The sequence below is a fragment of the Sciurus vulgaris genome, assembly GCF_902686455.1.
Source record: "Sciurus vulgaris genome assembly, chromosome: 11".
NCBI lineage: Eukaryota > Metazoa > Chordata > Mammalia > Rodentia > Sciuridae > Sciurus > Sciurus vulgaris.
This window is the reverse complement of record NC_136472.1, coordinates 8,033,443-8,056,206: the sequence shown is the minus strand read 5'-3', so window position 1 is coordinate 8,056,206 and position 22,764 is coordinate 8,033,443. Positions and strand designations below refer to the sequence as shown.

Here is a 22,764-nt window from a genome sequence, read left to right as displayed (position 1 = left end):
GCCCCTTCCTGCGCCTCCAACCCAGCCCGGGAAAGGTGGCACGGCCCCCGCTCTAGTTACGGAAACGGACCGCGCCGGGCCAGGAGCGTTCGAAAATGCCCCGCGCGTTCCTGGTGAAGAAGCCGTGCGTCTCCACGTGCAAGAGGAACTGGAGCGAGCTGCCCGATGAGGAGCGCGGCGAGATCTACGTGCCAGGTGAGCGCCTGCTGCCCACGGCGCCCGCGGCGGCGGGAGGGCGGGGCGCAGGGACCAGCGGCTCCGAGGATGCAGCTTTCGGCGGCCGCGGCCCCGTTAGCCCGCGGCTGGCGGACCCCGGGCGCGGGAAGGGAGGGCTCGCGAGCGGAAGGAACGTCGGGAGGGGGCGGGGGCCACCTCCCCTCTAACGCCCGAGCCGCCGCGCAGGGGAGGCAGCGGGGTGTGTCACCGCTCAGGCGACCCCCGGCTCTCGCGTCGTAAATCCAGAAAGCGGAGACTTTGATGAGGCTGGAGGAGGGCACTGGAGCGATGCCACTTTGGGGGGCAGGGAACGAGATGGAGTTTCAGCTGAGGCTTGCTCCTTGTGGGAGAAGATTCTGAGCCTTAGCCGCTTCCATAGGTCTTTCTTCCTCCCCCACAAATCTGGTGCCAGGTGGGGACATGGGACGAGGTTCCCCAAGTTGCCCTGCGGTTCTAGCCCCGCGGTCCGCGCAGTGGCTGGCGGGTAGGAAGGTGTCCGCTGCACCCAGCCTGCCCTTGAGACAAAGATGGGATCGGGTCTCACCTCTGTTCGAAACGCGATCCTCCAACCTTGCAGAGGACACAGCGGAAAGGAGTCTTAAGGAGCCCACCCCACAGCCAGAGACAAGCCTGGGGAAGCTAGCGCACCCGGTTTATTTTGGGAAGACGCCTTGACAGCGTGGCGTCAACTTTGAATGAGTAACCGGAGTTGTCTTCCTTTAGGGCATCTTCCTGGGGGCCCTGGGGACGCTTCTGCTCCTTCTGTCCTCCCCTTCCCCCAACAAAATCTTTGGTCAGGAGGCCTTGGCAACTCCCCTTTCCCGGCCGTGGGGGTGGGGTGGGGTGGGGGCTGCACTCAACACCCTGCCCAGTGCCTCCAAGGAGGGAGAGGTGGTAATTAACCAACCGACTTTGACCCTTGATCTGCAGATTCCCTGGCACCAGCCAGGCCTTGTGGGAAAGTCAGGAAATGAGGGCATCAGGTGAGGGGCCCAGTGAGGGCCCTTGCCTCAGTCTCCCTCTTGAATTAAGCTGTTGGGGGCAGGGGTCTGGAAGGTAAGGGCTTTGTGGCCTGACCTGGGAGGATCGTGTGGCCTGAGGCTGGGGTGGGATGTGCCACCGTTTAAGCTTATCTCAGGGGACACGGTTCTGTAGCCTCCTTAAACATCGGAATGACCCCAGTGGGGAAACTGAGGCAAAAAGGGAAATGAGTGTCTCCCTACCTGAGGTGGGTGTGGGCTAGGATTGGAGTTTTAGCTGGCCATGTCCCTGACCAGCTGGTCAGTGCTCCACCTCCGGAAGGACCCCGGGGAGGCCAGCCCCTTCCTTGCTCCTGCCTCCTCCCCAACCTGTGTTTGACTTGCTGCTTAGCTGCTCCTTGGGATCTGATAAACTGAACTGGACTGTGCTAAAGGTGAGCTGGGCCTTGGGCCGGGCTCAGTGTGCTGTTATTTTTAGTTTTATTTCACATCCCATTTAGTAACAGATCACATATTGACTTTCACAAAGGAAAAAGAAATTCCGCTTGTTCAAATCATGGACTTCCTTTGTCCTGACGATTTTCCCCATCACAGTTCTGGTGGCCAAGGTAAGAATGGTAGACCTGTGCCCCAGGATTGTCCCATCAGGGTCAAGGGAGGACTCCTAGGTGGACAGTTCATCGGCTGTTAGCGTCCAGGTGAGGGAGGTGGTGCACAGGTGCGCTCTCTGCAAGGTGGTCCTGGAATGGGGGCAGGCTAACCTCAAGGGAGATGGTAAAACTTGCCCTCGTGGCTCTGGCAGGTGGGTGAAAGTTCTGTGGGCCAAGTAAAGGGCACAGGCACAGAGCTTCAGTTTATTTCTAAAGGCCGTTTGGCCCACCCAAAAATGGTGAGAGTTTTCCCACCATTTTTGGAAATGAGAAAGGAGATGTCCTTGGGCCATGCTTGGGTGCTTCAGATGGCTGGAGGTGGCAGTGTTGTGGTGGCCTGTCTTCTGACTGGGCCATTCCATCACTAACCAACCATGACCACAGGAGCCAACTGGGCACGTTTCCATCACCCCACCTCACAGACTCTGGGCATGTTGTTGTGACCACAGGGAGGGCTGGGGAACAAGGAGGTATCTGAGTTCTGCCCTTTCTGCCAGGGTTTTTGAGACTCTCAGAGCATCAGAGGCCACCTGGAAGGAGAAGGTACTGGGTCCAGCTTGGCAGCCATGACTTCAGGGTCCCAGTCTCACAAGTGCATTGGCCTTCCTCCCCCAGGAAAAATTCTGCAGGTTCCTCTCCCATGGCAGAATCTTCCCCTAAGCTCCCACTCTCCCGCCAAAGCTGAGGGGAAGCCCTGGGCTGGGCAGCTGGGGCTGGAAGGCAGGCAAGGGGGCTTCCCCCTGTCTTACAGCCCCATCCACTCTGGGAACACCGGGAGGTTGGCGGTTAGGATGCTCCCTCTTGGGGGCTTGGCCCGCCCCACCCTCTCCCCCCACCTCTCCTGGTGCGGGCTTCCCCCTCCATTGTTCCAGTACTGACTGTGGAGTAACAGGAGGGATGCTGTTTTCCGGAGAATGAACTGGGTACCTGTACCTATGATTCCACTTAGAGGGGTGACGCGTCCCTCCGAGCCTGGCCCTTGCTGAGTGAAGTCTAGATGCCAGGAAGGCACCTGGGGACGGACACAGCCTGGAAGCTGCACTCCAGAGCTTCCCAGGGGCTCTTCCAACACCCCAGAATCCCACTTCTGGGCCTCCCCTCTGGCTCCCAGGGCTCCTGTAGTGCTGGTTCTGCACCTGGTAGGCCGGTCACCTACTGAGGCTGAGCTGCAGGAGCCTGGGGTTTCCCTCAGGTGATGCCGCCCAGCCCGGCTCTGCTGTTAGGCAGTGTGGGAACTTGACCATTCTTTTTCCAGGGCTGAGTCAGAAAGGTGGAGAAAGGCAGCTTTGGACCCCAGAACACAGGCAGGAAGGAGCTGGTGGGAGAAGCAAGGCCTCTGACGAGTGTTCTGGTGACTCCCAGGAGGCTGGGCCGTGAAGTGGGTTTGCTCTGTCCTCTCAGGAGAGAGCTTGGAGGGGACAGCCACTCAGTGCCTGGGTCAGAAGAGCAGCTTGTGCTCTAACAGGTAGGGACTCCTACCAGTCCCATGGGGCACTGTCACCCAAGCTGCTAGGCTGTTTGTCCCAAGCTTAGGTGTCCTGTGGCAGAAGCTGCCACACTGTCCCAGAAAGAGCAGGTGAGGGCAAGCGCCCCATGCACAGAGGATGAGGAGCGCACCTGCCATGTTGGTGTCGGGTTCCTTTGTACCGTTGTTCATCATGTGGCATCCCCCAGGGCCCCACAGGCCTGTGCTGCGCAGGAGGATGAAGGATGCCACCGGAAGTGCCTGGCTGTCCAAGCCATGCACACAGGTGTGAGGACCGAAGGCACCGTTCTAACTCCACCACAGACAATGCGTGAAAAGCGATCAGGAAAGGGGGCAGATATGGCCCAGCAGAGGAACTCGGGCCCTGAACAGAGCAACAGCAGAAAGCCCAGAGATGGGCCCACTGTGTTCCCAGAGCTGCCTTCCTTCCAGAGGATTGCCGGCTGACCTGCAGAACTGGGCCCAGGGGACCCAGCCCTTGCTGATAAAGATGCAAGGCTGCCTAAGACCAACCTGGGCGGTGCATACACCCAGAAGACAGTTGACCCCACCAGCACCCACGTGGTCAGCACCCAGGAGGGGGAGCATGCTCACATCAGCCTCACTTGCTCTCTCTGTTCTCTCTCCAGAGAGAGGCCTCCTGCCCAGCCTTGTCTGAGCTTTGGATGGGGCAGGACCTGGCATCCTGTCCACTATTTGGGCCAGTGGCTTTCAATCCAAGAGCTGGGAGACTTTTTTTTTTTTGTACAGTGGATTAAACACAGGGGCACTTAACCACTGAGCCACATCCCCAGCCCTTTCTAATTCTTTTTTAAATTTTGAGACAGGGCCTCAGTAAGTTGCTTAGGGACTCACTGAGTTGGTGAGGCTGGCTTTGAACTTGCGATCCTCCTGCCTCAACCTCCAGAGTCACTGGGACTACAGGCATGTGCCATCGTGCCCTGCTTTAGGAGGGGGGACTTTGGGATGGTAAAGCAGAATATGACCCTTGGATAGGCCGCTGCCCTGGACCCAAGTCCCTCTGTGTCCATCCCATTGCTCTGGGCCAGCCTGGAGACACATTGGGCCACATGAACCCCTGAGGGAGGAGGAGGAAGGAGGGCTAGTTTGGCCTTACCACACTCCACCGCTGTGGGCAGGCAATGAGTGGCCACAGCAGCTGCCGCCTTGCCGGAAACATCTAATTAGGAGACAGAGAGCAGCACCAGCTGGGCCCGACCAGTTCTGCTTCCTGCCTCCTGTCACAGTGACACTCGGGATGGGTGGTATGCTAATGCACACTTCTTGTGTATGCAGCCCAGCAGGGACACACGGGGGTGGCAAGGAGACAGGTTTGGCGGGTGGGTGGGGATGTTGCCTCACCTGCCCCTCGCTCAGGGTAGAGGTGGTGCGGAGAGCCAACTCAGGGAGGCTTCACGCTGTCAGTGCTCAGAACCTGCCATGTCAGGTGTTGTGGAAAGGCAGCAGCAGGCAAAGGACACAGGGTTGCCTCCCAACAGGTTGGTCCCCAGGACCCCTATCATGGGCCTCCCCTCTAGTGAAGCCAGAGAGTAAAGTATGGCAGCTTATTCTTTTTCTTTTTCTACTTCTTTTCTTTTTTGGGGGAGGGATTGAACTTAGGGGTATTCCCCCAGTCCTTTTTATTTTTTATTTTGAGACAGGTTCTTGCTAAGTTGCCCAGGCTGGCCTTAAACTTCTGATCCTCCTACCTCAGCCTCTTAAATCTCTGGGATTATAGGTGTGTGCCCCCTTGCCAGGCTAAAACTTTTTTGTGTGTGAGAGTGGGGTGCTGGGAATCAAACTCAGGGCCCGCCTCATGCTAGGCAAGCACTCTACTGACCCCCAACCTATGACAGTTCATTCTGTGCTCAAACCAGCTCATCTCACCTGCTGTCCCTCCTCCCTCCGCTGCTCCAAGGCAGGGAGCAGCGCTGGGCTCTGGATTTGGGCTTTCAGGGTCCTCATTCACAACATCCCAAACTGACAGACAGGAGAGTCCCTGTTTGTGTCCACCTGGGTTGAGAAATGGAAATTGCTGTTCAGTTTTGAATACCCGGCCAAGGTCTTCAGTGGCTGGTGAACTGGCACCAGTAGTTGCCAGTGCTGTGCCCCAGCTCACCTGGTCCCCTGTGCACAGACCTAGGAGAGCAGACAGGCCACTAACAGCTGGACCCACAGAGCTCGGGCCTGACACCAGCGTGTGTGGCTCAGAGAGAGGTGGGACGCCAGCTCAGGGGCCAGGCCAGGGCCAGGCACTGGTGAATCAACCCCTGGAATGAGGTGGCTCATTAAAGTCCCCCGGACAGACGGACGCCAGCGCCCGCAGAACGGGTTCTGGGCGCGGGCAGGCACATTCTTCCCCCGTCAGACCTTTGTTGTGTTTTGAGGGGGCGAGAGCTGGGGCCTCTCCCGAAACTTGGTTGCTCTCATACTTACCCATCCTCCATTATCCTGGTCCTCTTCCCTCTGCTATGTCCCCATCTGTCCTGTAGAAGAGGTGAGGGCAGTGGCCCAGCCTTGGTCCTCACCCCTGTCTTTCCAGTGTGGAGAGGAGTGGGCTGAGGACCGTGCTGGTGGACTGAGATCCCATATCCACCTCTCTCTGATGCTTACTCTTCCTTTCTGTCCCAGGAATGTCCCTCTCAATTTGTCCTTCTGAAATTTATAGGTTTTAAGTTCAGAGCTCAGGATGTACTGACTGAGATTTAAAAAAAATATATATATATGTATTTTTTAAGTTGTTGATGACCTTTCTCTATTTTTATGTGGTGCTGAGAATGGAACCCAGTGCCTCGCACGTACTAGGCAAGCGCTCTGCCACTGAGCCACGACCCCGCCCCTGAGATTTTAATTGGAAAGTTAGACCATTTGCCCAGCTCCGCTGGCTTGGAGACTTGACTCCTCTGGGTCACTTCTTCTCCGGACTAGGGCTGAGGGTCTGCGCCAAGACTCCCTGGCCCGTTTAGTGTGAGGTGTCTGCTCTGGGGAGCGGCTGCCAGGTATCGGTGCTGCCACCGCCCGAGGGCGCCCAGCCCGGCTGCCCTAGCAAGCGGTCCGCTGTGGGGGAGGGTTGCAAAAGCGCCTGGCAGGCTGCCCTGAGACTGTTAAGCATCCACCTGCTGCTCCCTGACCTCCTCTCTCCACCCACTGGCCTGTTTGCCTGCAGAGCTGGGCCTAGCCAGAGTCTGGAACCTGGAGCCCTGATGGGCGGTGACGTCAGGGACCAGCAGACCAGGGGAGGAAGGGCCTGGGACCACCTGAAACCCCAAGGCCAATAGCTCAATCTGCCTGGTGGAGAGGCCTGCAGGGACCCAAACCATCACCCTCTGGGGCCAGGATGCCTCTCAAGGAGCTGTCCCTGGCCAGGGCCTCCAGTGGTGCCCTTTGTCCCAGCAGGAGCACAAACAGGCTTGGAATCCAGAGGGACTGGCCCAGGTGGGGCAGTCGACAGCTCTGCAGCCATAATTGGCAGGGCAGTTGGTCCTCCCAGTTCCGCTAAGACACAAATTACTCAGCGGGCAGTGGCGCTTGGCTGGCGTCACCTGTAATTACCTTAATGGGGAAGGAGGGAGGCGCAGCACGCCGGGGCTGGGGGAAGCCCCACTCTACCACATGCCTGCAAGAGTCGGGACAGAAGCTCAAGCCAGCTCCTTGCTTCTTGAAATCCTCACCTGGCTGTTGTTCTCTCCACAGTCAGCCTGGGCTTCTGCCCACCACAGCCCTACCGGGAGCCAGAGCCATCAGTGGCTGAACCCCCTTCCTGCCCCCTGGCTTTGGACATGAGCCTTCGGGACTCCAGCTATAGTGCTGCCCCAGGACCCTGCGTGGTGGCCCAGCTGCCCTCTGAGGATGTGGGCCGCCTGACTGACCTCCAGAGCAGAGACCAGGGCTTCCTGCGCACCAAGATGAAGGTAATGACCGGCACTGTCTCAGGGAGCAGGGGCACATGTGGAGACCTATGTCTAGCCCAAAAGACGTGGCACCAATGAATGCAGGCAGAGGCTGACCTGGGTCCTGGGCAGAGTCTTCTGCAGAGAAGACCTTAACTGCAGCACAGGTGGGGAAAGAGAAATAGGTCTGCAGTGAGAATGCCCACTGTCCACAGGGTGTTGCTGGCCACGAGAGGCAAGGAGAGCTGTAGAAAGAGCCCCCAGAGCAGCGAGGCGGGAGTCTGGCCTGGCTGAGTCTCCTGTCTGGGTGGCGTTGAGCATGAAGTCTGGGTGGCCTGGCAGTTAGCCCTTCTCTGAGGCAGCAGCCAGCTCGCCAGGTCTGTGTCTCCATCCTGGGCAGTGTCTAAGGACAAGACTTGGGCAAGGCTGGGTGAGCAGCCCCAGCACCCTCTGCAGCACAGACACGAGGCAGGACAGGCGACCCTGCTCCCAAGGGGAGCACCAGCCGCAGGCCCGGAAGTTCCAGGGTGGGGGAAGCATCTGCACAGGGCCCCTGACTCTTGGACCCCTATGGGTAGGGAGAGCAGAACAGGGGACAGGACAGCAGAGGAGCCAGAGGACTGTGTCCTGACATTTCCAAGGTGCCAAATGGGAGGTGTGGTGACAGAGGCCCAGGATCTCAGGAGGAGTGGTGAGAGACAGGCTACCTATAGAGCACAAGTAGTCTCTGGATGGTGACAGAGGTGAGGGTGGAGACCCCATCACCCTGGCCATTCAGCCACCCCGTGCTGGTCTCACCTGGAGAGCTACTGCAGCCACTCTGAGCAGCACACTTTCCAAGGTGTCAAGTGCATCCAGGTCTCACTTCAAATGAACAAGGCTAGGGGGAAAGAGGGTGGAAGAGATGAAACGGGAGTGTCCCCAAGTGACAGGCACAGGCTTATGATACTTGTCTTTGTACTTTTGTATAAATTTGAAATTTTCCGTAATTAGAGAGACATCAAAAAGATTCACAGGCAAGAGGATGACAGAGGGGTTCGAGCCACATGGTGCCAGCTGGCCCACATGAACCCGGGAGCTGGCTGGTCTGGGTGGGACCCCAGCCTTGCAGCAGCATGCCTCAGCCTGGAGGCTGCCACTGAGACCATGTCCCCAGGCTAGACCTCTCCTCTATCCCGAGGCAGAACAAGAGCGAATTAGCAGGCACTAGAGAGACGCAGATTTCACTTCCAAGAAGGGTGAAGCTGCCCTTGGGCGCAGCAGCTGCTTCTTGGCAGTAAGCTGCCTGTCTCCGATGGTTAAGGAGGCCCTGGACCATGGCCTCAAAGGGAACTCAGGAACCAAGCAGGAGGCTGGGCCCATGACCCAGAGGTTCCTTTGAGCCCCCAGACTGCCCATCTCTGAGCAGACAGCCCAGGCTGTGGCCTCTGGAGGTGGACGCTGCTTTCCTCAGGTGCTGGGGGTGGGCAGTCATGAATTCTGGACGTCCATGTCAATGCTGTCCTTGCCCATAGGTGACCCTGGGGGATAATCCTAGTGGAGACCTCTTCACCTGCCACATCTGCCAGAAGGCCTTCACCTACCAGCGCATGCTGAATCGCCACATGAAATGTCACAATGACGTTAAGAGGCACCTGTGCACGTACTGTGGGAAGGGCTTCAACGATACCTTTGACCTCAAGAGGCACGTCCGAACCCACACTGGTAAGCACAGGCCCAGGCCAGGAGGGAGCACCCCAGACCTGCCTGGCCCAGGGGGAGGGGCATCCTGGAGCTCAAGGCAGAAGTCCTCCTGAGTTCAGCGAGGCGGACTTGATTTGAGAGTCTCTCGGGAAAGTGGCGTTGGACAGGCCTCATCCATCCTCTGCCTGAGTCAGGTGTCCTGACCTTTCCGTGTCTGGATGCTGCTGACCGGCTCCAAGGTCCCTGCCAGGTCCCTGATGCTGGCCCCTGTCCTCTTTAGGTGTGAGACCCTACAAGTGCAGCCTGTGCGACAAGGCCTTCACGCAGCGCTGCTCTCTGGAGTCTCACCTCAAGAAGATCCACGGCGTGCAGCAGAAGTACGCGTACAAGGAGCGCAGAGCCAAGCTCTACGTGTGCGAGGAGTGTGGCTGCACGTCCGAGAGCCAGGAGGGCCACATCCTGCACCTCAAGGAGCACCACCCTGACAGCCCGCTGCTGCGCAAGACCTCCAAGAAGGTGGCTGTGGCCCTGCAGAACACTGTCACTTCCCTGCTGCAGGGCAGTCCCCACCTCTGAGCAGCTCCAGCCCCAGGGGTGCTACCCGAGGACCCCAGAGGGTTCAGGGTTGCCTCCCTGCTTCCCGGCCAGTCCACCCTCCTGTGGCCTCTCCTCAGGACGCTGACATCAGGACTGGAGCCTGCGCCTTCCCCACCGGCACATGTGCTCACTCGGCTGATGCTGACCTCTGCTCATTTCTGTTTGTCTTATGGGCAGAGGCTGCTCTGAGCCTGGAGGACATGCAGATGTCGGGCAGGGGTGAGGCCAAGTGATTAGCAGCTGCCATCTACAGAGACAGGCACTGCTTCCCCGGCAGCAGGACTTCCTTCCCAGGGGCGTGCGGTGAGAGGGATCCTGTTGCCCTGGGCCCTGAGCACAGGTCAGGGGCTGCAGGTCCCCTTGGACAGCAGAGTCAAGAGCCCTGGCAAGGAACAGCCTGCAAAGACCCACGTGGGGCCTGGCGGAGGCTTGCACAACTGCAGGCCACACGTGTGTGTACAGCCGTGTGCGCACGTGTGCACGCAGACTGCTCCGTGTGTGCACAGAGGTGCGTGCAGGAGGCCTTTTCATGTATCACCTCATTTTTTTAAATCACGGTGCCAAGGAGGTTTTATTTCCTCTTTTAAAATATGACAAATGTACAGATATTAATATATGTTTGGTGCCTGTGGCGACTGTTTTTCACAGAGGGGGGAGCTGGCTTTTCTCCTCCCTGCGTGGTTCTATTTATCCTGGACATTTCAAACTTCTCTGTGCCTTAACTCTGGGGGCGCCTACCCCAAGCGCCCCTTCCTCTGAGTTATCCACCCGAAGACCCTCCTCCTGTCCTTCCCCGTCTGCTGGACAGCGCTCACTTCTGCTCCTCCTTCCAGACTCTGCCTCCCTCCTCCTCTCCTGGCAATCCCAGGTTCCTTGTACTGTTGGTTCCAGGCTGAGGGCAGAGGTCAGCCAGTTGGGACAGTGAGACTGTGATGGGCAGTCTGCCACCGGCAGTGCCATGGCAAGCACAGGCAGGGCTGGAAAGCCGGCCCTTTTCCTGGGTGAGTCAAAAACCCTAGCACAGCAGCTGACGGTTCCGGCAAAAAAAATCAACACGCCCGAAAGTTCCAGAGGGAAGAGAGTATGAGATGGCTAATAAATTCTCTTTGTTGCCTTTTTCTTGACTGTTTTCTAAATGGCAAGACTGGGTTTTGAGTGCCTCAGCTGGTTGGTTCCTCTGACGAGGGGGTCAGACCCCCTTGGCATGGCCGGGTATCCTGCTAATAACAGCAAAGTGCTGTGGGTCAAAAGGGTGTTTTTCTTGTGGGTCAGAGGAGATGGGTACAGGCCACAGCCAGCCTGCTGGAGAGCAAGGGAGGGAGACTCACCAGAAGGCCATGGAATGCAGCCTGGGCAGCCTGGCACAGCAGACCCCATCAGAACCAGTCATGGCCTCCCTGCTGGGAAGGTGCAGTGCCCATATGGACTCTCAGGCTGAGCTGAGAGGAAAGAGCCTTCTTGAACCGAGCTGGACATAAAGCTGGACACAGACTCTGCAGACCTGTTTTCATTCTACTGTCCTGTGTGGGAGCTATTGTATTCGGAAAGTTCTAGAGTATAAAATGACATTATCTGGGAGTGGTTTGTGTTTACATTTTTGCCTCCCTGGGTTCATTACCAAGCTGAGGCCATCATGAGTTTCTGTGTTTTCTGTCTTATTTTATGACCTTCCCTTCGACTAGTAAAATCAGAGAAATAATGTTTTCTTGTTTCTGATTTTTTTATCTTATGAGTCTTTTTCTTTTGGGCTGAGAAATTCATCAAAACAATTGCTGCACTTTATCCAGACCCTGTCCCTTTGTGGTTACTGTGGGCTGGAAGCAAGACAAGACTCTGACCCCCCTAGATTAAGAGCCTGCCGGGCTTCATCCCACTGGTCCTCTCGCCCCGTCCAGCCAGCTCTGCTCTCAGGCTGTTTGAGCAGAGGCCTCTTCCTGGGCCCTTTCCTCTCTCACCACTCCCGAATCCCAACCAAGGCCTCCACCACACAGAGCGAAGCTTTGCGCAGGGGCTCCGCTCCGAGTCAGTCCCAGCCTCTCTCAACATCCCACCAGGGTGGAGTACAGGAGAGGTGCAGTCCTGCCAAAGTGCACATCACTTCCAGTCAGACACTAGGGACATCTGGACTTTGCAGACCCTGGGGACAGCCACACTCACTGAGAGAAGTTGGGGAGCAAGGCCCAAGGCCTCAGGCTCCTCAGCAGTGGGCTGGGCTAGAACAGCCAGCCTGGCAGTGCCTGGAAGAACCAAGCGTGCCGTGGGAGAGAACTGGGAGAAGACAACTGGAACCTCTCAGCAATTGGAGGGAAATTTGGAGATGACCTGTCCTTGCCCATCACCCACCCAGGATCACTCTGGGAACTCTGGTCCCTGAGTCCCAGGGCCCCTCCATCATGCCCTGGCCAGATGAATGGGGAGGAGAGTTACCAGGCTGGGGCCACTGGCTTATGTCCTGGCAGGCATTTGGAGGCTGGTGCCCGGATGGGTGAGGAGAAGCCCAAAGGGCCAACCAAACCCCATTTCACACACTCGAGTGGAGCAGAGCCCGTTGTGGGGGCTCCAGGTGATTAACTGCCATGCCATCTTCCTCAGCAGACTTGGCCCAGATGGTTACATTTTGCAGGCTTTAAGGTTCTTAAGGTTTTTCAGGGAAGGCCCGCGCAAGAGCCTCTCAGCCCGGGAGGGAGAAGAGACTAGTGCACCCAAGTGGTGCCAAACACAAGGCCAGGCAACCCGAAATGTGTCTTTTGCATCTTGGAAGAGGAGGGGGACACCACGTGGGGAAGACAGGAGGACCAACCAATAGAGGAGGATGCGGGTGGGATGGGAGAACTGGAGGAAGGGGCCAGGCCCACCCCCCATTCCAAGCCTGCATTCAGTCAGTCTCACTACAGGGGTTTTGGGAGACCTGCCTGGGTGCCAGTAACAGAACAAAACAGGCATCTGAGGGCCGGGGAGCTGGGCGGGGCCTTATCAGGAGGGAGGCAGAGTCCTGTTGTCCTCAGAACAAAGCATCAGGTGTGGGGTAGGGCAGAGAACTTTAGGGCCGCAAGTGCTACTGGATGTCTTCTCACTTTTACAATGAGTACGTTATTTTTACTATTTTACTATTGGAACAAAAAACTTAGGGGTTTCCCGAGATCAGTGCCTCACATCTGTAATCCCAGGGGCTCAGGAGGCTGAGGCAGGAGGATCACAAGTTCAAAGCCAGTCTCAGCAATTTAGCAAGGCTCTAAGCAACTCAGTGAGACCCTATCTCTAAATAAAATACAAAAGGGGGCTGGGGATGTTGCTCAGTGGTTAAGCACCCCTGGGTTCAATCTCCAGTACCAAAAAAAAAAAAAAAAACCACACACACTTTGGGGGTTTAGTTGATCTGAAGTTCAACACATCAACAGGGAGATGGGGCTGACTTCCCTGGCCAAAAAAAGAGCAAACAGGATCTTGGATGATTTTAGAAGTGTGGCTTCAACCACACTTCACGTCCGTCTGCTTAGAGCTGGTCCCCAGAGTCAGCAGGTATCAGGGAAAGGGCTTTGGCCTTCAATCAGAAGACAGGGCCTGGGCCCAGCCTTCCCATTATCTGTGATCTTGGACAAGTGACAACCTCTTGGTTTCCTCATCTATAAATTAGGTGGACCCTAAGTTCAGAAGACCCTCTCTGCTCTGAAGTCTCTAGGCCCATCTTGGTAAAGCACAAGAAGAAGACCCCTGACAGAAACAGCAGCAGAGATGTGGACCACAGAAGCTGGGGAGGTACCCTGAGGAGAGGAAGTCCACCAATAAGGCCACCAACAAGGCCGCCAGCCCAGGAGGCAGGAAAAGTTTCTTTGTTTGGCTTCCCACCTGGCAGAACTTTGGCAAGCAAGAGAGTTAGAGGGATACTGACTGGATCTTAGAGGGCGTAGGACCCTACTGAGCCCCCTACAGCTTGACCCTGGGAGGGAGGAGCTGGCTATCTGCAGAGCCCAGGGTTCTCAAGTCTAGGACTCAGGCTGGAAAAGATGACCCCCGAGGCTGTCCCACCTACGGAATTGAATAAGGTCAGGCCGCAGTGCTGTGGCCATGACTTTCAGGTCTGATGGCCATTCCCAAGAAGGCAGATGCTGGTGGCAATGCTGGCGAACAGAACGCGTCAGAGAGAAAGCTCGGGAAAGCCTGAGATCCAGTGCAGGCGGTGCCAACTCTGGGTTTGGGGTGATGACCTGGCTTGTTGTGGGAAGGGCTCCTTTTCCTGTCCTCTGGGTCCAGCCTGAGGCAATAGCAGTCACCTACCCAGGATGTCCCACTCTCACGACCAAAACCAACCCGCTTCCTTTGTGCACCCCGCCAGCCCCTTCGCACGTCCTGGAGTCTGTCTGACACCCACCCTCCTTCCCCAGCAGGGCTCCTTCGGCTCCTCTGACCCATCCTGGTGCTCTAGCTCTGCCTGCCTGTGTCCTCCCAGCCTGAAGCTCCCCGGGGGTGGTGTCTGTGGGCTACAGGATCCTGGCATGTGGGCAAGTGGTGGCCAGCAGGAGGGTGGGCTGAGTCAGGTGTGGAGATTCGGGCTGGGTGAGGGCGCAACGTTGAATTAGGTCTTCCGGCCATTCCCTGAGCATAAGAGCTGGGAGGCCAGCAGCTGTTCGCGTGTTCTTGATTTCACACTATACACAGTTGTCCCCCCTCTTGTCCTCAGGGGCTACGTCCCAAACCCAGTGGACCCCTGAACCGCGGAGAGTACTGAACCCTATGCAGTACTATGCTCTTCTATCACAGAGACCTATGATGAAGTTTGTAAGTGAGGACAGTTAGAGATTAACAGCATCGACAATCAAATACAACAACTGCAACAGCGTACTGTGAGAGCGTGTGAATGTGCACCCCCTCCCCAAATATGGAAGTTTCCATGTAGCATTTTCAGACCGTGGCTAACCTTGGGCAACTGAGACCTCGGATAAGGGGGACTGCTGTAAAATGGTGCATATACTCCTCCCCAGTCCTTTAAAGTAGAATAAAACACAAATCAGGAATCTCAGAGTGTACTGAGGTGGGGGTGGGGTGGGAGCCAGGTCACCGTCATTGCACCGAAGTCTCGAACGGCAGGTGAGTGCCACTTCACATCTGGGCTGCTAGGTGACACTACTGTCAGTGTCACGGCAGCATATTGTATCTCATGGAACAGCATGTGGGCTGTAGGTCCACACAGAGAGGCTCCCGGGACAATGGGAGAGACCACGTGTCTCTTATAAAAACCCAAGAGTCCCTGGAGTCAGGCTTTGCCTTAGGCACACATGTAAACATTCCTGTCGCCACAGCTAATCATGGCTTGCATCCTTTGAGCTCCTACTACGCGCCAGCAGCCGCGTGCTGGCTTCTCTATGATGTCATCGCTTTTCCCCACAAACACCCAAGGAGGTAGTTATTATCTTGTCTATTTTTAGACAAAGAAATTGAGGCTCAGGAAGATTGATCATCCTGTTCAAGGTCACGCAGCACTAGTGAATGATGAAGCCAGAGTGATCTGAGGTCTGCAGGACTCCAGGGTCTGGGCTCCTGCCTCTCACATCCCCAGTGACTGTGGAATGGGAGATCTGCATTTGTTCTCTGGACAATGAGCGCCTATGATGTGCCAGGCATCGTGCGGAGGTTTTGGGGGTGCCAGGCTGAATAAGATGACCTCGTTCCAGAAGTTCACTCTGGTAGGGGAGCAAACATGGCTCCAGCCAATGCAGGACTCACCAACGTTGAGAAGAGGGACTGGCTCGACCTGGGGCCCAGGACTGACCTGCCACATACTCCAGCCAAGACCAGATATCTCTTAAGGCCCCAAAGGTCACCCCATGTTGACAGAGAGGAGGAAAAAAGAAGGAAGAACATGAGCAGGGCTGAGTGCTACCTCCTGTCCATCTGGTGTGTTCGATGGACTCTCCTTGAAACTTCCAACAACCCTGAGGGGTTGGTATGTTACTGTCACTTTATAGACAGGGACAGTCAGACCTGAAGAGGTTAGGAAACAACCAAGGTCACCGAGCAGAATGTGGGTGCTCTCTTGGACGTCACACTGTCTTCCCCAAAGTGTGGAAACAGGAGAAAGGAGAGTGGACACCCCAAGACCCAACTACAGGGCCAAGCCAAGGCCTCACGGGGACCAGGGTGCTAGTGTCTGGCTCCTCCACAGAATGCCAGGTATGTTTGTTCCGGCTAAAGTTGCAACTATGCTGTCTTTTAAATACTCCAAACCTGGAGAAGGGGCAAGAGAGCAGAGCGGAAGGGGATCCAGAGTGGGGTGGGACATTCCAAAGCCACCAGAGCTCTGACATGGACTCCCAGTACCCACCCAGAACATACCCTGACCTCCACCCTACAGTCATCCTGTCCTCACCTCCACTGCTCGGCCAGTCCAGCCGGCTCCCGCCCGGCCCCCTCCCTGTCTCCTCTGCCTCTGGGGACTCCAGGTAACAGGCCCGGGCGCCTCCCCCTCCCCACGCGCAGCAGCGGATGAGTTGCTGAAGGAGACCAGGAGAACTGGAAGGACTTGAGTTCCTCCTGCCAGCTGCACAAATGACCTGCCAGCGGTAATAACAGGGCAAAGGAGTGGACCTGCCTGGGACTCGGGAGAAGGAGGGCAGGCGGGCGGCCAGCAGCCGGTGCCAGTATGTCCTGCTGCTAAGGTCCTTGCTCAGAAACTCGAGGAGGGTCTCTGTTCTTGCCATGGCAGGCCCATGCTAAAACTCCCCGCATCTCTTCTCTTCCATTGTTCTCCCAGAGTCCTACGGGTTTCATGTCAGGGTTTCCTGAAGCAGGGGCTCTGGGGGTATGCCATAACTCTTCAGGCAGCAGGCCCTGTCAGAGGGAGCAGGAGGAGATGAAGGTTCTGGAAATCAGGACAGAAAGGTCGAGACTGCACTTGTGGGGTCTGGAATTTCTTTCCTTCTTTCATCTTTTTTTTTTTTTTCTTTTTATTAGAGATTGAACCCAAGAGCGGGGGCACTTAACCACTGAGCAACATCCCCAGTGCTTTTTTATTTTGAGACAGTCTTTCTAAGTTGCTCAGGACCTCACTAAGTTTCTGAAGCTGGCCTTGAACTTGCAATCCTCCTGCTTCAGCCTCCTGAGTCATTGAGACTACAGGCATATACCACTATATACACAGGCATATACCAGAGGAATTTGGAAGCCAGCCTGGGCAATCGAGTGAGCCCCTGTTTCTAAACAGAAAAGAGCTGGGCATGGTAGCAGCTAGCCTGTAATCCCAACGGATTGAGGCAGAAGGCTCTCAAGTATAAGAAGACCCTGGGCAATTTACCGAGATCCTGTCTCAAAATAAAAAATAAAGTGGGCTGAGGGTGTAGTGCAGTGGTAGAGCGCCCCTGGGTTCAATCACCAGGACCACAGAACGAAAAGAAAAGGCTGCTGGATCGGGAAGAGGAGGAGGAGAGAGAAAAGGCAAACAGCCAGGGTCTAGGCTGGAAGAGTGATGGCGATCGACATGAGCACTGGCGCAAAGTGGGTCACCAAGAGGGGACACTGACGTGTGTGTTTGCCAAGCGAAGAGCTTTTGAGCTGAGCAAGACGGCAGTTGAGTAAGACCCTCCCGTGGTAGGGAGGGGAATAGAGTTCTCACATATCCCTAAGAAAAAGGCACACCCCACCGACAACTGACCAGTGAGGGCTAGCTGTTCATGAAAGAGCTTCAAGGGACGAAAATCACCTGAAAAATACTCAACTTCCTTAACAATCAAAGAAATGAAGATTAGAGACAATTTACCTATAAACAAAAATCTGCAATGAAGCTGGTTGCTATGATTTTGGAAAAGTAGGGAGCGACCTAAATATTTGACTTTAAAGTACATTAAAACTTATAATAAAATATATATACTCACTGAAGATGATGTTATAAAAACATTTCAGGAAAATGCTTGTAATACATTAAGAGGCAAGTTCCAAGGAGTATCATGGGGTAGGTGCATGCACCATTTTTGTAATCAAAGTAAGTCCATGTGTGTGTCGTACAAGTTATGGAAGTCTACATGCCACCGGCTTTACAATGCTGTTATTGTCAATGGTGGGATTTTATTTTATGCTGCATTTTTCTATATTTTAAACTTTTCTATAATGTTCTCATATTGCTTTTGAGGTGTAAAGGATTCTTCTGGATTGGATCGTCACCAAAGTGAGGTGAGATGTGGGTGGCTGGGTATGAGGCTCAGGGGCAGAGTGTTGGCCTAGCATGCACCAGGCCCCAGGTTCAATCCCCAGCACCACAAAATAAAAAAAGGAAAAAAGAAGTGAGGGGAGATGGGACCTTGATGTTACTTTAAAACCTTGGGGAGGGACATGACATTGTATGGAAAGCACAAAAGACCTGGAGTCAGGGCCTGTGAGTTTGAATCTGAGGTCAACCAGTTGGCCCTAAGGAAAATACCTTCCTGGAAGTTAATGCCTTTAAAGAGGAATAACAGTGACACGGGATTACTGTGCGGATTATACAAGACAATGAGTTGCTTTGGAAAGTATAAATCCCTTTAAAATATTGGATATAGTAGTTAATAACATTCATTTCTGATTTAACTTGGGCAAGAAAGGGGACCAGCTTCTGCCAGTGAGTTTACATTGGCTGTTGAGGGCACTGGTCATGCTGAAGGCAGGAGACAGTTTTCTCACATGGTTCAGACAAACTTTGGTTTCCTGATCTGTAGTAATAGAATATAAAAATAAACCTACTCTGAGCTCAGAGAAGGCTTTGGGCCACCTTCTGTCTGTTCTCTGAGGAAAGAATATAAAGCCCCTGTTAAGCTGGGCACAGTAGCAAATCCCAGCAACTTGGGAGACTAAGGCAGGAGGATCACAAATTAGAGGCCACCCTCAGCAATTTAGTGAGATTCTGTCTCAAAATAAAAAAAAAATTAAAAGGGCTGAGAGTGTAGTAACTCAGTGGTAGAGTGTCCCTAGGTTCAATCCCCAATACCAAAACAAAGAAACAAAAACATAAACAAATAAAGCCCGTGTGGAGAAATTCCTGGTTAGTCACGTGCTGGTCACTGGAAGGAGAAAACACTACAAAATGCAGAGACCTGTGACCTCCCTCACCTGCACTTGTTTACTGATGTTTTGGCAAAATGCCCAGGGGCTGAGTTGGGTGGACCAAGGATGCCAAAGCTTGTCATCTAAGGAGACTGGGAGAGGCTGGGCGGTGATTCCAGTTAGATGGGTCCCCACCCTGCACGAGGCAGGTACACCTGCACATGACTCATAAGCCCCCTCCTGTCCACCGCCAGCCAGCTGGTTCCTACAGTCCACTCTGGGCTTTCACACTGTATGGTCCCAAACATTCTCAAGGAGAATCACCTTCTCCATCCACCTGGATGAGCCGCTGCATGTATCAGGACGAGCTGTCCAGGTCCTGGCCACGTTTGGAGGCTCCTTCTCCACTGCGCCACTCACAGCCTTCAATGAGAGAAGAATCTTCGCTCTTCTTCCCTTTGCTCCTTCCAGGACGCCCCTCCCCACCTTTCCTGCTGTCTTACTCCCATCCTTCCATTTTCAGGATCCTTGTAATCCTCTCTCTCTCCTCCTTCCTCCGCCTCCCGCTCCTTCTTGGGTCCACGGCTCTGGCTCTGGATCCAGCCAGCATGTACCTCTATGCCCTTCATGTCACTGGACCCTCCCACCAGGAGCTCCTGGATGCCAGGTCAGCTCAAACACAGGGAGGATCGAGTGCTAAGGAGGAGCTGCCCTTTCCCATCAGGGCCACCAAGGCTGTGGGCTCCGGGGCGTCTTTGTCCCCCTCTCCTTCGATGACCCCACCTCTGAATTATCCAACATAACCAAGTTTTTCTCCTAATACTCCTGTCAACCCCCGCTCCTCCCTCCCCGCTCTCCTGTGGGAGCTTGGAATGGTTCTCCCGCCTGCTGGCGCTGACATGCCCTAGCCTGCGCACCATGGCGCGTGGTTTCGCCTGGGGAGTGGAAAGGCACGGGTGTTCGAGTTGATCGGGTGGGACAGGCAGTCAAGGAACGCCTGGCACTTGGGTCCTGTTGGCTGCACTGCTGCCCCTCCACTGGGCTCTTCTGTCTCCCCGCTACCCAGCGGGGTGTCCAGACAGTTTTCCTGCCTCCCTCCATCCTTAGAGCCCCACCCACTGTGTTTTCAAATCCGAAATCGTTTCGAAATCTCCTGCCCAAGGGGTTTCCCAACCTTCCCAGTTTTGAGTCAACCTGCTGATTACAGCACTCCCGGATGAGGAATGGAGATGTTAGGTGGGACCCGGCATGGTATTGTGCCCTGAAGACACCCCTGTGCCTGCAGCAGTCCTCCAACTGGTGGCATCTGGGCAAACAAACCAATTCCCTACCTTGTCCTCCAGGAAGGGAAAGACCTCGCAGGGTCCAAACTCAGAACAAAGACTGGTGGAGGGCAGATGGCAGCCCGGCCCTATTGTTCCCCAGGGGCAGCAGGTGCACATCTGGCCACATCGGTGGATTCTGTCCAGACAGCCCAGGGAATCCTCTGCCCCACAGGAACACGCCTGTAGTTCCCACCTTGGGCTTTATTGGCTGAACTTGCGGCAGCAGGAACCCTGCCCTAGGCAGACCCACAGAGAGCTGGTCAGTCTTCCACAGGCTTCACGGAAGCCATGGGGCACGACCGTTCTCTAGAGGAAGCTGAAGGGCAGCGATAGGGAAAGAGTGGCAACCTGGGTCCTACGACATGTTCTAACTTTTCACCTTGATTTTTATTTATTTTTATTTTTAATACATATTTTAATCGTTGATGGACCTTTATTTATGTATTTATATACAGTGCTGAGAATCAAACCCAGTGCCTTACACATGCTAGGCAAGCGCTCTACCACTGAGCCACAACCCCGGCCCCTCACCTTGATTTTTAGTTTAAAAAAAAAAAAAAAAAAAATCTATGCAAAGCCTCACTTCTGCATCCAGATCCCAGACAGCAGATCCCTTCATGGGAAGGAGCAGAGTGGGATCATGACAGAGGCTCCCGGCTCCCTTAAGGAGGTGAGCGCTACAGGCCGAACTAACCCTTTCTCTCTGGTCCTCTGAACCAAGGAGCGAAAACACCTGATACCACACTAGCTCTTATTCTTGGCACATGGTGTCACTCTTGCTTCACTTTGTCTCAGCCCAATGCAGAGATTGGTGGCGATCGCTGCAGAGAATTCTCCCGTCTCCCACCCCTCCACACACGTGCAAGCACACAGGTGCCTTTGCATGCACACACACATGTACACATGCGCCTCCCAGGTGTGCTAGCTGGGCCATGGTAGGGAGGAAGGGTCACTTGGAAAAGCAGGGGTGGGAGCAGGGGTCCTCATCCTCCCAGATGAGGGCCTGGGTGGAACCAAGTCTCCTGAAGGTGTTGGCTATTGACTTGGCCAACATATTCTTAAGTCCCAAAATGCTCAGAAGACGATCTAATGGTACACACATGCACAATAAGAGTCGCTTGACCTCAAGGGCAAGGATGTGTTTGTAGCTACAAAGCTTGCTGTGCTCTTGCCAGTGCAGAGGGGCCGAGTTTGGCCCATCTTTTGGAATCAGTCTAAACTGTCAGGCTATCAGAGACCTCCAGAGCCAAGGACCATCCCCTTAAAAAAAAAAAAAAAAATGAGGTATTGGTCCAGTTTGCTCCTCTGCCCCCCGTGTGGAGCCAATGAAAGTTTTTCATTTTTTTTCTTTGTACTGGAGATTGAACCCAGAGGGTGCTTTGCCAATGAGATACCCCTAGTTTGAGACAGGGTCCTGCTAAGTTGTGGAATCTGGCCTTGAACTTGAGGTCTTCCTCCCTCAGCCTCTTGAGTCACTGGGCTTACAGGAATGTGCCACCTCCTTAATGTGCTGACTACCAGGCCTCCGTTGGTCCCAGTGTGGCAGTTCACAGTTTTTTCTAAGAACATCTTCTGGCTACCAAATGAATGTTCTGTTGGCTTTCCACTGGTTGAATTCATTAGTATGATTAAATGTCTCCTTCTCTAGGCTCAAGAGCCACAGTGCCATCCTTAAAATCTCCCTGCTTCTACTACCTCCTGTCCTCACTTCGGTTACCACCAGAATCCTCTCAGCAGGCTTAATAAACTCCCAGTGGGCTTCTGGGATAGCCCAGAGTCTCCTTCTGCACCCTTCTCCCTCCTGACATCATCTTACAAGCCTCTGTCCCTGAGGCTCTGCTATGACAGAGTAACCTGTATAGGGACAGTGGTTCCCCTCTGGGGCACACAGCCATCCTCTCCTTCTCATAAGAAATCCAACTCCTTTACCACCCATGTGAGCAGAGTGGTTCAGGGCAAAGGAGCCCTCTAACAGTCCCTGACTATCACGGGTTCAGTGACGAGCCATCGCCCAGGAGAGCCCTTGTGGAGAGGGCTGCCTGCCCAAGCCACAGTTGCCCTGTGACCACACTCCTGCCTGCAGCGGCCACGGCATCGTCACCTGAAAAGCATATGGCATCTAGGTTACAAGGCTTGAGGCTGCCTTGATGTCCCTAGTACCTGGCTGTCCTCTCCCAGAAGGTGGGGCTTCCCTGCCCTGTCACCCTGACGCCTTCCTGCACAAGTGAGCAGTTTAACCATTTCCCTGCCACCTCATCTTTGAAAACATCTCATAAAAGCACATCAGAGGAAACAGACTTTTTATTCCATCTATTATTAGTTCCCGGAACAGAGGTTGGAGATACACAGTCACCCTGGAGGTGATGAGCAAGCACAGTGGCGGAGCCACCACCTAACCTATTTCTGGAGATAAGATTGTTGATGTCAGGGTCAGGAGCACAACTCCCACCAATAGGACCACAATCCACTGCGTCAGCAGCATCCCTTTTCTTGGGCCCCGACCCAGGCCAGTGGATGGAAACTCGGGTCAGTGGGGACCTGTGAGTGGACCTGTGTGATGATGCGGGCTGCATGCTCCTGGATGTGGTCAGATCCGATGACTATTATCTCATTGACTGACCAGCATCGGAGGAAGGAAAGAAAAAAAAAAAGGAAAAATGGGGAGGGGGAGCTCTTGGGTGAACCAGCCACCCAAAATATCAGTGAAGAAATGCAAATGAACTCAAAAGCCCTTTCTCTGGCCCCTCAGCTAGAGCAAATCAGTCACCTGATTTTTTTTTTTTTAAGGGAATGGTCTTCAACCCTGGCAGTCTCTGATTGTCTGACAGTTAAATTGATTTCAAAAGATGGACTGCACTTGATCCCTCTACACTGCCAAGGGTTACCAAACCACAAATTCCTCCTGCCCTGCCTTCCACAAACTTCATAAAT

The 22,764-nt window shown here is 54.6% G+C and overlaps 2 protein-coding genes across 3 annotated transcripts in view; one reads left to right on the top strand and one right to left on the bottom strand.

Annotated features, from left to right (window-relative positions):
* The first annotated feature begins 64 nt into the window (after positions 1-64).
* Positions 65-11,773, top strand: OVOL1 (ovo like transcriptional repressor 1). Its single transcript, XM_079102935.1, has 4 exons — positions 65-195; positions 7,026-7,243; positions 8,737-8,926; positions 9,186-11,773. The coding sequence occupies exons 1-4, from the start codon at positions 96-98 to the stop codon at positions 9,479-9,481; spliced, it is 804 nt and encodes a 267-aa protein (XP_078959061.1). The 5' UTR covers positions 65-95; the 3' UTR covers positions 9,482-11,773.
* The window catches only part of LOC306639422 (uncharacterized protein), a 38,608-nt gene continuing 16,051 nt past the window's right edge, over positions 208-22,764 (bottom strand). Inside the window, exons 3-4 of one of the 2 annotated variants that reach the window (XM_079102934.1) lie at positions 5,220-5,345; positions 208-731 (exon numbers count right to left, since the gene is read on the bottom strand). The gene's annotated coding sequence lies outside the window, so the exon portion shown is untranslated. Of the gene's footprint in view, positions 732-5,219; positions 5,346-7,256; positions 8,103-22,764 lie in introns of those variants that run through there. The other variant, XM_079102933.1, reaches the window with a different exon arrangement.

Bases quoted from the DNA above. Each gene is read 5' to 3' on its own strand.
- OVOL1 (XM_079102935.1), top strand. From the start codon at position 96: ATGCCCCGCGCGTTCCTGGTGAAGAAGCCGTGCGTCTCCACGTGCAAG. The intron at 196-7,025 runs GTGAGCGCCTGC...TTCTCTCCACAG, and splicing joins CGGCGAGATCTACGTGCCAG to TCAGCCTGGGCTTCTGCCCA. The intron at 7,244-8,736 runs GTAATGACCGGC...CCTTGCCCATAG, and splicing joins TCCTGCGCACCAAGATGAAG to GTGACCCTGGGGGATAATCC.